Here is a 13,543-nt window from a genome sequence, read left to right as displayed (position 1 = left end):
CTCTAGAGGAAAATGCTTCAGAGGATTGTTTCTGCGCAGGAAGGTGCCCCTTGCACAAAACAAACCTGTCTGCAATGCAGGCACCCTTGCACCAAGGCACAAGGGTGCCTGACTTGGCGCTTGGCAGCAGTTTGTGTGCCAGCACAAAGAAAGGACAGAAATTCACCATATAATGTTAAATACGGCGCATTCCTGCCGTTTCACACAGCGCAGCAGGGTGGCTTGCTATGCCGTGTGAAAGTTTGGTAAATGTGGCCCATGATTCTTATTGGTGAGTAGAAAAGGTACTACTGCCTTTGAAGGACTCTAACCTGAAGACATAGGGCCCATTTTTAAATTTTTCACGCAGCACAACGCATGCATGATCAGTTAAAATGCCATTACTCAAAGTTCAAGGCACAAAATGGCTCAAGTGGGCTAACCCACTGCCATGTACTGTATATTGTGGTGGGAGGAAGCTAAATGTTTATAAGAAATGAACAGAAGAATATAGGAAGAAGATTTATCCAAAGACTCTCTATGTATGTAAATACATATGTGCTATTTATGATTTTTTGACTGGCGGAGGCAGGCAAGACTACTTACACTGTTTGTTGGCCAGACCTAAAAACAACAACGAGCCTGCTAAAAAAACGAGTGTGATAAAAGACGTGTCTGCTTATAAATTGATTTAACCTCTTCCATGCTCATGACGAGCTGAGCTCGTCATGAGCCACGGCGCTCCGGTGCTCATGACGAGCTCAGCTCGTCATGAGCCGTGGAACGCTCGCATGCGGGGATAATTCCCCTGCTGTGCTGAGCGTTCCACGGCAGGTAATGCACCTGTGACGAGCTGAGCTCGTCATGAGCACAGGAGTGCCGTGCCTCATGACAAGCTCAGCTCGTCATGAGCATGCAGGCGCCGTGCGCGCCCCCCTCCCCCCAGCACAGCGGGAAAATAACCTCCACAGCGAAGGGGTTAAAGAGCACAGCATTTTCAAACTTATTGAGCATTCAGGAAAAGGTAATCACTTACACAGAGACAGCACAGTACTGTACAGCAGCATACGGATCCCTCCTATGCCTTAGTCCTGTTGCAGTGCACACACACAGCAGGGACCTACTTAATGGAAGAGACAGCACACACAGCAGGATGCACAGGGGCCAAGCACATTCATTGCTAACGGCTGTGCCAGAGTTGTGTTAGCAGCAGGGTGACAAATCCTTTGTGATAGGCTGGACAAGAGTTGTGTAGATAAAGAAGGATGGACTGTGCAGCCCCACAGTGGGCTCTCATGTGACTGGATGCTGCATGTGAGTGCCATATTCGGTTCGACTGCTCAAAGATGCCATTGGCTCCCCCCGTCCACAGACCGCTTTTGCATAGGTTCTGAATGTCAACATCCTAGATTTCTCTGCCCACTGAAGAAATGGAGGACCTTCCCAGATCTCTCATACTAGAGATGTCCTCACTCTAAAAACCCTCTACTTTTCCACAGTTAGAAACTAAACATGTTGTTGGTCCTAGCTGATGGGCCACACCAAATCTTGGGACTGGACCACAATCCGCATGTGATGTAGAATGCTAGCAACTGGCTGGTAAGACCCTTTGAAAAGGACTCTAGGTCTGCTCTCAAGGTTGAATGCATCAGGTCCACTGTAGAGAGCAATTATGACTCGGGGAAAGGCACGCGGTGTGTCCTTAACACCTTTGCTGCGGCGGCTATTCCTCCGCAGCGCTAAGGGGGTGGGGGGCGGGGGGGCCGCGCGGCGCGCCCATGCTGGTGACGGAATCGCTCCGTCACCAGCCTCGGTTGAGCTGTGCCCATGACGGAGCGGTTCCGTCATGGCCCCGCCCGCTCAATAGAACACGCCGCGCAGGCGCGAAATCAGCGCCGCGCAGGTGCGTCGGGCGGGCCATGACGGAACAGCTCCATCATCAGCACAGCGCTACCGTGGCTGATGACGGAGCGGTTCCGTCATCAGCACGGAAGTGGTTAAACGTTACCAATTTTTGGATATCTCTAAATGCCTCAAATCAGTATACTTGCAAAAAACACAGTTGATGGACAGAATGTAGAACAATGTCATACATTCACCCCAGTACAAGGATCTGGACCTAAATCCATCGTTTTTTTGCACTCCACACCACCCTGGGTTAGACACTGGCTATATGCAAATCAGCTCTGACCCTGTGCCTCATGGGAACAGTCCAGTCCGAACTACCAAGCCATGTCTTTCCCAGACCGGAATCAAGCATCCAAGGACCGGTTTCTGGCTATCAGCCTTCATCAGCCTGGATAGCTTGACTCCAGTGGTGTGGAGAGCCTGGGACTCACGTCTGAGCATACCCAGCCCACTCGGGGTGAAAATTGCAAAAAACACAGTTGATGGACAGAATGTAGAACATTGTCATACATTCACCCCAGTACAAGGATCTGGGCCTAAATCCATCGTTTTTTTGCACTCCACACCACCCTGGGTTAGACACTGGCTATATGCAAATCAGCTCTGACCCTGTGCCTCATGGGAACAGTCCAGTCCGAACTACCAAGCCATGTCTTTCCCAGACCGGAATCAAGCATCCAAGGACCGGTTTCTGGCTATCAGCCTTTATCAGTCTGGATAGCTTGACTCCAGTGGTGTGGAGAGCCTGGGACTCACTCAACTCAGTATACAGCTACTTTTTTTTCTAGGTGGCTTGGATATTTCTATATGTAGATGGGCCAAAGAACCTTTTTGGCAAGGCCCAGAGGGTTGCGCTCGGTGATACCACCTTGTGAATCATTGACAAGTGAAGGGGGTCCATCCTGATGCAATTTAACCCCAAGATCATCAGCATGACTGCTAAAGATCCTCACCTTGACTCTAGTTACTTGCTCTTCGGAAAGCAAAGATCTTTCCTTTTATGTCATCACCGTCACTTCTGATGACCATACCCAGGCCTCCATTAAGTTATGAAGAAGAATCATGTTCTGGTGATGGGCGAGAGCATCGCACTGGCTGGCATGCGAACCAAACAGTTGTTTCTTCTTGAGCCTATGTAAATTATCTACCTTCAACCTCCAGATGGATTAGAGGCTGGTTAGTGGGCATTGCAGGACAGAGACATGGACCCTTAATTTAACAGCCAGCATCACAGAGCACCAATGTGCCATATATATGTAATACATAAACACCACATTCAGTCATCTCGACTTGCTTCTCTGTACAATTTTGGGAGGATATCTCCAGTAGGCCTTGGCAGAGTTCACGGAGAGACTTAGAAAGTGACCAAAAAAATTTGCACCATGCAGAGTTCTGCAAGCAGAGGAGTGCATCAGTTTGTGCCATTTGCGCAGATTTTTAGCACAGGTTGTTTGTCCCACGATGGAAAATCAGCACGAACTGCACCATGTGCAGCGCAAGGGGGGCTGCTTATTTCTGCCACTCGAATAGATGTTCTTCTTGAACGGCAGCTTCCTCAACACGAGCGGTAGCGGCTAGCCGTGACCGCCTGCATTCAGAATTCTCACCGGAAGGCGGTCTGGAGTTAGATTTTCCTCGCTCGCCATCTTAACATTGGTGAGTGCAAGCGAGGAAAAAACTCAGCTCCGCTACTCATAGGGGATTTTTTCCGAACTCTTCGCACTACGCGGAGCGGGAAAAACTCCGCTAGCAGAATGGAATTTCATTGCCAGGCCTAATCTCAAGCACATGTAGAGCAATCTGTGGAACATAAAACAGCTTCTTCAAAAAAACTTTACATTTGGGATGTATTCACAAAGGCTTGTAGGTGCACATAAAATAGTACATCTATAGTGTAACTTGCCCCACTAATAAATGCTTTTGAGACTTGGCCCCAATCACAAGCGTAAAGCATTAAATGACTAGTATGAGGGTCCTATACATCCTGTCTGTGCCATCTGGGGTGTCAACTAGCCAATTTAAAGTAATATATCATGACGGAGGTGCAATAAAGCAGACCTCTGAAATTTGATCTTCTTCCCACGAAAGCCCCCAAGGCCACCTGTCTCACATGATACCTGTCTAGTTTTTCCTATGGATTAAGTTTCACTGCTTGTCTCATTACAGTGCTTAGTTCACCTTATGTCAATAAGATGAGGGGACATATAAGAATAATACGTTTTCACATTCCACCAGAATTGCAAGTTGGCTCTCGTGCAAGCATAGTTTGCAAAACGTGACCTCTTTTTTCATATTTGCAAGAAACCACTCAGGAACACAGCCAATAAGCAAAGGTCTCTGTCAAGATGAATCCGTTTAGGCACAAACATGTAGCTGTTCGCCCCTATCCCATGTTGCTGAATAGGATGGTTTTGGCAGACTGGCACCTTTCCTTTAACTAGTTCAATTTTTTCAAGCCTTTGTTATTAGACTGATCTCATATTTTATTGGGATTAGTTGGAGCTAAGTTGGACCTTATTACCCGTGTCAGTAGTCATAATGTTGGAATAAGAAACTGGTTATATTTCCTCTAACCGTTGGTTACATTAGGGTACTGTTTTGTAAGTGCCCTGGCTTTCTACATCCCTCCTCCTTCCAGCTTTTGCAAAGAAGGTTTAAACATGTATTCTATGCCATTTACCCTCTCGTTTCAGCCATTAAACTATTTTAAAGTAAAGTTGTTGGTTTAGCCTAGAGTTCTCCACAGCTTCCAGCTGTATAATTACCCCCCACCCATATATCAGTGTTGCACTTTATAAGGTGTCCCCAGTTCCCTGTACATGATCTCCTCTGCAGTGACTGGTGCACCTTTCAGGTATTTTTAGGTGCAATCAGTTTTCCAGAGGGGATAAGTGGGAAAGAATAACACTGCGTTGAACCACTGCTGACTACAGACCAGTTGCTAGTGAGTTAATGGTGTATGCCATCAGGTATCCTCCTCAATTCATGGATGTCATTTTGGGGTTGGCACGGGTCGCAACTGCGATCCCTGGGTTGCTCCTTGTGACCCCTGGCGCTGCCTTTTCAACCCCTGGCCTCAGAGGTGGCTAAATTAGTGCCGGAAACAGTTTCTGGCACTTATTTTGCCACCTCTGAGGCCAGGGGTTGAAAAGGCAGTGCCAGGGGTCGCAAGGAGCAACCTAGGGATCGCAGTTGCAATCCGTGCCAACCCCAAAATGACATCCATGACTTGAGAAGGATACCTGATGGCCAGTAGTGGCTCGTCTTCCTCTTAGACATCAATTGGGGCTCCACTCCCTTTGTTTCCTGTCAAACATTTTATTACACTAATAGTGAATAATGTTGCATAATTCACTATTAGTGTAAGAAAACATGGAATACAATTATAAATATAGAATATGATTTTCCCATGTTTCTTGCGATAAGTAAAAAACATGATTTCAAATGTATGTTGTGTGCATGTGTAAACGCGCATGTGTGGGTGATGTGAAGGCCAAAGGGTGTGTGATGTCACTTCCGCTACCCTGGGCATTTTGGTTAACCGGCGTCCATGCTTCCCTTCCCATGGTTCAAGGACAGCAGTACTTTGAGGGCCCACTTGTGCCCTGCAGAGCTGCATAGGCAGTCCCAGGGAGAAACTATGAAGAACTTGACTGTGTTGCTGTTGTATTTAATTTCCAAACGCGCTGCACCTGCACAAGAGTTGTAGAAAAGCATTGTCCTATGTAAACATACTATTTGCGCCCAGTGGCGGTCCGTGCAGGTAAACGTGGTCCCCTGCCTCACTGCACTTACCTGCATGGACCGCTGCTGCTTGTGCCTATTTCTAGCATAATATTTAATGGCTCGCTCCCATTGTCAAACGCTACATTTTAAAATTGTGAAAGTTCACTAATCAGCATAGAGGAGAAAAAAACTTTCATCCCTCAGTCTGATTTGAAAGGGAGGGGGTTCTGTTCTCGTGGGAACTGCATCGTCTACAACATGTACCATCAGGACTGTAAGGCCTCTGACGTTTGGAACATATGCTCGTTTCCTGTGGTACCTCGTGAACAACTCCCCAGTTCAGCTGAAAGGGGGCTCGGGTTTGCCTTCCAATCCAAACTGTTCATTAGAGATGTTTTAAAAAAAATACTTTTATATTTAAAAATTGATATTTGTCAAACAGTAAAACGATTTTGGAAAAGGGGGGTGGTGATGGACAGAGTTTCTGAATGATGCAGAATACTCTTACCAAGTCAAGAGATCATGGTTTTAATCCATCACCGTTTTTTAGCTCACTGCACCATCCCAGCTCAGAACCTGGCTATATGCAAATTAGTCTGTTCCTGTCCCAGTGCATGATGGGAACAGGGCAAACCAAACTACCAAGCCAATTCTTATACTGGGAAGGAAACAAGCTTCCGGGGACCGGTTTCTGGCATCACAGCCTTCTTCGGCCCGGCTTGCTTGAATCCTGATGGTGCAATGAGCAAGGGACTCACGTCTGAGTATACCCTCCCACACATAGTGTGGATAAAACCGATTTTGGAAAAGGGGGGTGGTGATGGACATAGTTTCTGAATGATGCAGAATACTCTAACCAAGTCAAGAGATCATGGTTTTAATCCATCACCGTTTTTTAGCTCACTGCACCATCCCAGCTCAGAACCTGGCTATATGCAAATTAGTCTGTTCCTGTCCCTGGATGGTGCAGTGAGCTAAAAAACGATGATGGATTAAAACCATGATCTTCTGACTTGGTAAGAGTATTCTGCATCATTCAGAAACTCTGTCCATCACCACCCCCCTTTTCCAAAATCAAACAGTAAAACGAAACACTACATAAAATCAAACAGGGAGCAGAGAGAGCAAATGCAGACATTGTGAATGTATTTCTGATGCAGATAATATATTGTTTTGGTGTAATGAGAGCACACAGCTCTCTGAAAGAAGGAGAGAAGTAAAAAGAAAGAAGCCTCTGCTAGGCAGATGCGCTCTGGTGCTTACTCTTTGTTGTACTAGGGATGCTGGAGCAGCAATGTTTGAGATGGGGTAAAATAGGATAGTGTAGTGAAGGGAAGCTGAAGGAACATGAAGGTCGATAAGTGTAGGCCATGTATGTAAATCTATGGCTGGTACTGAGGAACTCACTTATTGAGTTGTGGATGGTGCCAAGGTGGGTTATGCAGGCCTCGGATTTAAGGGGTAAACATATAGTTTGTCCGAAATGGGTCTTTTAGAGCATATCCATAGGGCTTAGAAAAGAGTAACATTATCAACCCTCTCATAAACGTGAGCTATTTTCTCCAGTTTTGAAAGGAGATTTATTATTGTTGTGCTTTTTATATAGAGCAAACTCGACCCGAAGATATTGAAGTACTTTTCTTTTATGCACAGGGAGATTAAGAAATTTGCCCAGAATCACAGGCTGTTGAGCCAACGCCTAGACTCAAACTTGTTTCCACAGTTTCAAAGTTGGCAGCTCTGGACGTTATGCCACACCCTCTCACCTATGTGTTTTCGCATTTTCCCGATGCTTAGAATGTCTTTGCACCCTAGCACAAGCATCAGTTCTAATTTGGATTTCGATCTAAGTGGCCCATATTTAGATATGAAAACTCCTTGGTGGGTTGAGCTTGGAGAGTTTCTTTGATAAAATGTAATATTTACTCGCAAAGAGAGCTTTTAGTAGTGTGCAGAATATAACGTGTGGGAGGTGCCATGTGTTAGTATTGCAGTTACAGCAAATAGGCTGACCTATTTATTTCAGTTTGTGTAGATGCTATGGGGTCCAGAAGGCCCAGTGTAATCACATACATTTGATTTGTGCCAGGGACGGTGTGATCTTATGTTTAAAAGGGGCATGCCAGATCTCCCTACAGTTGATATGGGAGTTTACTAAAAAAAAAAAATGTTAAAGTCTTTTTCTCATTTTAGTTAGTATTGTATTTTTGTGGTCTTTGGTCGTAAGATTGAGTAGGTTTTGGAGTCTATATGACCACATTTGTATAGCTTTAGGAATAAGTTGGAGGATAGATTGATCATAGTTTAGGGCAGGTAGTTTCCTCAGGCGTGCTTTTAGTTTCAATAATTTATAGAATTCTGAGCTGTTTAGGTTAAAATGTGTTGAAAATTAGCAAAGTTCAGTGGGTCTTACGAGAACCGGGGTGTTTTATACAAACTCGTCAACCTAGATGTCATTGGAAAGAGCCATCCCAGTCTAGAATATTGTCACCTATTAGGATTTTTAGTATACCACATTGAGGCTAAGTTAGAGTTGCATATTTTGGCTTCTAGTGCTGAATCCAACTTTTTTCGTGTAATCCAAAATACCTCTGGAGTATGAAGGGAGTATTCTATTGAAAGACAGGTAGGGAATTAGATTGAAGTTTTGTATGATCGAATTCTCTGCTTTTAGCCAAATATGAACCCTCAGGAATGATTCATTTGGCGCCCCATTTCAACAGGAAATCAGTCTGGTAATCGTTCAAGCTTGGCAAATACTTGGGATTGGGCTCCTGCAAATTTCTGTGAAGCAACACCTGAAGCCTCCTACTCACCGCGTCTAATGCTGTGTTAAGATTCCGTTAGATTCCGTATCAAGTGATAGCATACTCAGTATGATGGATACAAGATGGACCGCTCAATCAGTCGGCCTAGCATCCCTGTGAACCCTGAGGCGGTTCTCTAAGGTCTTCCCTCAGTACAAGGTTCTTCAGGTGGAAGTGGTAGGTTTCCACCTGCTGATTTTAAGCCCAGCTAAAATTATAGATTTCAATCCTCACCCATCCCTCAGGGTAACACCCCACTCTAGCTCATTTCCATTTTTATCATACAAGGAACATACCTAGGAGCCCTCAGTGTGATCAAAGAAGTACACGCGAGGCAGACAATCCAGACATCTTATCACCGTACTTCAAAGTACTGTCCTTCATGGAACTTCTTCCACACTTCTCTAAATTCAAAATTCAAAAAGAAAATATTGAGACGTTTCCTTCTAACACACCATTACCACTATCTTGGAGATATCATACAGCAACCATAAAGCTCAAATTTGTTTTAGACGTCGCAGTCTTGGTGTGCGGGTCACACAAAGCTCCTCCTCCCTCAAATGGGCTAATGACAACAGCGTACCCTAGATTGTTGGTTAGACAAGTGAAAATAACTAAGAGATTGGTCCATCAAAATAGCATTCCTCTTCACAGTAGCAGCAAACTCTGTAGGAGGCACTTTGCACAACCCAAAATGAATATTGAACCTTCATTCTGCCTGTCATACACTTGTGAAACCACCTGCATATCTGCCCTGAGGTGGATGATCCTGGGCAAGCATCTGTTCGGGCACTAGTCCTAGCTCCATCGCCTCCCACCCCTGGTTAATGTAAGGTCCTGTGCCTCATGCAGGGTTACACTGGGAACCCAAAGCAGCACTGGCAAATTTGTCAGACTAGCCCCCTCTTCCCTAGTTATGAGCGTGAAGCACTGCTGCTTAACAAAACTGGTCCCCAGCACAGCTGATTTTGTTACTTGGTGTTGATACTGCAGCATCTCTGCAAAACAGGCCCCCAGTAACAGAACCGGCCCCCACTGCTCCAAAACCAGCCTCCACCGCTCTAAACTGCCCCCGACCCTTCCAGCCTCCTGGGCACATGCCCGATGCCCACTACCGCCAGTCCGGCTCTAGCCTCATGCACCGTTTATATATTTCGATCCTTTGACCTCATGCTCAAGGGAAAAACACAGAATTAAATGATGCAATCAGTTGTTTGTCATTACTCTTGTGGTAACTCTTAAAATCTGTTTGCAATTGTTTATCCTCGAGATCCTATGACACTACCCAAAATAAGATCAAGAACGAACCCAAACTGAAAGCTAGCACACTAGTCATTCAATTACAATACTTACACAAAACATACCCTCTCCTTAAGCCCCAGAAAAGCTTTGTATATCCTACCAAGTGAGGAGGTGGTAAGGACAAAAAGAGGCGGCCACTTCTCAGTGGCTTCACGTCACGTCTGGGCCGGAGAGTAGGAGATAAAGGTCGAGCTCAAGTCCTCCTGACTTTGAACACAGACTTTTCCCCACCATTTGGCAGTGGCGTAGCTAGACCTTTGGCAACCCGTGGCAGCCCCTGCGTTTGCCTCCCCTCAGCAGCCGCATGTAAGAATGTGGAGGGGGAGCTGGCAAATCCTGCGACGGGCACATGTTAGAGCGGGAAGGGGGGAGGAAGCCGCCCCCAAAACGTGCGCACCCCCTCCCCCCCCCATTGCTACGCCACTGCCATTTGGCCTGGTTCAGGCACACAAATTCTGCTCCTCCATAGAGCCCAAAGTGACCCAGCCCAAACTGCTGAGCCGCCTTAGACCACATCTGACAAAAATGGAAGGCCCATCCCTGCCTCTGCCAACGAGATGGTGGGGTGGGAGGAGTCCCCAGAAACCTCCACCCTAAACTCGCTGGACCCCTATTAGGGGGGGGCACACTCTCAAATCCTCTAGAACCCTCCTATTCTACTTCAGTTCTCTGAAAGTGCACACCAAAGTGACTGGAAAGGTAACACTGCATTCATATAGAAGAGCCACACAGAGACAATTCAATTCATAGTATCAATCTTGAAAATCTTTGAAAATAGGGATACAATAAAAACAAAATTGTATTCTTATTTGAATTCTATTGCCACAGTGGGTTTTTCCCAACTGTGATCCCCACTGTTAGGACCACATGCACCTAATAAATAAAAATATTCGATTGTTACATACAAATATAAATCACATATAATGTAATATATGTATTCCATTTCTGAATGATACATTTACCTGTGATACTCTCTTAACGACCTCGCTGCCAACGCCCAGGCCCTGCACGAACGAGCGGGCTGCGATGAGGGCTTTGGTTGCCTTCAGTTTCAAGTCTCGGGGAACCTCTCCAAAAGGTTTGAGCTGCTCAGACAGCTTGGCCAGGCAGTCCAGGTACTCGTCGGTGATGGCGTACTGAGGATTCAGGATCTTGAAGAGCCGCTCCAACAAATGCATCCAAAAGTCATGGAGCACCTCCTCCAGGTTGACGCTGAGCCCTTGGTAATACTGCCGCAGCTCAAGGTACAGCTCCCTGAACTCCTTTCCATGTTGGCTGTACAAGTCCCCATAGAGTTCAGGAAAAGAGTTGTGAAGAGAAGTCTCGGATTTGTTTAACAAGTCCTGGAAATAGCCTGCAAGAAAAAAAGATATTTACTGCAAGAACTAAATAATCCATAAACATCTGGTCTGTTAGGTACTAAATATAGCACATTTTCAAGGAACCGTTTTATATTTACACTGTGGGCTTTTGGAGATTCAGATTCAAGACAAGCAGAGACAAGTCTCCTATTTTCATGAAAATATATTTTTCATATTTATTTTGCTGTGAGTTGTGGGTGGAAAGATATATCTTGAATTCAAATTGACAACATTTTTGGATGAGATGAGGTTGGATAAACTCTCAAATATTTGACCTGGTTTGAAATCTGAATCTGCCTGACCAAGCTTCTTTAACAAAGTAATTGTTGTATAATTATATTCAAAATGTTGACGGTGAATCAACGTATTTGAGACTAAATTAGGAGGGAGGTGGGCCAATTCTCTATAATTTCTTTGAGAGATTCACCAAGTACCTAACTTGAATTACCCAAAACTGGAAGCAGTATAGTGTAATAACGGCATAACAAGTCCAGATAGCCGTAGAGTAGATTGTAGAGGATGGTTTATTATGATTCAGTTACAAGTTATCAAGATGGTAAGTTTCAGGTAAGTATGTAGAAGAGAGGAAGTTTAGCAGATTAGCCCCACAAGGAGCAGCCTCCCTGCTGCTGAGCCGGTATACTCCAAACGACACTCAGCACTTAACCAGGCACTCGTGCATTCTATTACATCACCAAGCATTCAGCATACCACTCGTCACCGAACACTCCAGCACTCAACCTGGCTGAGCAGTAGGGAAGGTGAGCAAAAGAATGGGTATGGGAACACTTAAGTCACAACACATCTCCTTTCCTTAGGTAAACTATTGACAGAAATAATGTGAAAGCGAAGACAAGCATATAAGCCTAAAAGAAGAAAATAGCTAAAAGTACATTCCTAAAGCATTAAATATATCAAATAATTGATAGATCATTACTATTGCATAAATGCATTTAAATCGCAAAAATAATTGATGGAATATTCCTAAAGCAAACAATACTTACCAAAGCCATAAATACATAAACCCCTTCGACGCTGATGACGAGCTGGGCTCGTCATGAGGTAGCCTCCTCGCACGCTCATGACGAGCCCAGCTCGTCACGTAACATGCGCTTTTAAAAAACTCAGCGTACGGGCAGAATTCCGCCCGCACGCATGCGGTTAAACTCTCACCCACCCCTTTTTCTAAGGGAACAAGCAGAAACAAGCATGCCGTGACTAGAAAGGACGTGGGGTCACATGCAACACACACAAAACCTCTGAACCATCAGGAATCTCAGGCAATGCACTTCACGCTAGACCGAATACACAAACCTGCAACAGAGCACTCAAGCAGTTCAACTCAGCACTGGGGTAAATCCAACCCCACAACACGGTACTATGGTATGTCCAACCCTACAACTCTGTACTAGGGTACTCACAACCCTACAACTCTGCACTAGGGTACTTACCACCCTATAACTCTGTACTAGGGTACTAGCAACCCTACAACTCTGCACTAGGGTACTCACCACCCTACACCTCTGTACTAGGGTACTAATAACCATATAACTCAGCCCTAGGGTACTCACCACCCTACACCTCTGTACCACAGTACTCACCACCCTACCATCCTCGTCGACCATTGTAATAACGGTAATAGAAGTCCAGACAGCCGTGGAGTAGATTGTAGAAGATGGTTTATTATGATTCAGTGACAAGTTATCAAGAAGGTAAGTTTCTGGTAAGTAAGTATGTAGAAGATAGGAAGTCTAGCAGATTAGCCGCACCCGGAGCAGCCTCCCTGCTGCTTACCCTGCACACTGCAACTGACACTCAGCACATAACCAGGCACCCATGCATTCTATTACATCACCAAGCATTCAGCATTTTACTCATCACCGAAAACTCCAGCACTCACCCTGTGTAAGCAGTTGGGAAAGTGAGCTAAAGAAAAGGTATGGCAACACCTAAGTCACAAAATATAGCGTGTACTAGTATTTCAGCAGTCCAGGTATTACCAATAGAAGTACATTTGAAGTAACCCACTCCCATTATGCCTGCATATGAGCTACATATATATAACAAAAGTAGGGGAGGCTAGGAGCTAGTTGTGGTGTACTTACCCATGCACCATGTAATAATATAGAACCAAAGGGTGGGTAACTGTTACTGTATGGACACTGTTGTTGTCCACAGAGAAAGGGAAAGAGGGGAAACTAGGTCTAAACCTCACAGAGTAGAGACAAGCACAGATAGTGTCTCTTGTTGCCCTCACACACCCCAAGGGATGATATGCTTCATCATTGGGCATTGCTCCTCGTCGGGCCGGCTCCGCAATGCCCTACGGGTCCCCCGAAGGTTTGCTTTTGCGGAGATCTTTTGGTAACGCCATATGATGAGTGAGGGTGTGGGTTTGAGGGTTCATGAGAGAGAGAGAGTGAGTGATAAAAACTGGCTAGGAGATACCAAACCAGGTTA

General features: G+C 45.3%; 1 protein-coding gene across 1 annotated transcript in view; it reads right to left on the bottom strand.

Moving 5' to 3' along the window:
• The window catches only part of GPC1 (glypican 1), a 418,979-nt gene that overhangs the window by 166,219 nt on the left and 239,217 nt on the right, over nucleotides 1-13,543 (bottom strand). Inside the window, exon 3 of the mRNA XM_078666069.1 lies at nucleotides 10,685-11,076. Coding sequence (XP_078522195.1) covers nucleotides 10,685-11,076 — 392 coding nt within the window. The remainder of the gene's footprint in view (nucleotides 1-10,684; nucleotides 11,077-13,543) is intronic.

Source organism: Lissotriton helveticus, chromosome 11 (genome assembly GCF_964261635.1).
Source record: "Lissotriton helveticus chromosome 11, aLisHel1.1, whole genome shotgun sequence".
Classification (NCBI taxonomy): domain Eukaryota; kingdom Metazoa; phylum Chordata; class Amphibia; order Caudata; family Salamandridae; genus Lissotriton; species Lissotriton helveticus.
Note: the sequence above shows the minus strand (reverse complement) of the source record. Positions and strands in the feature narration are given on the sequence as shown.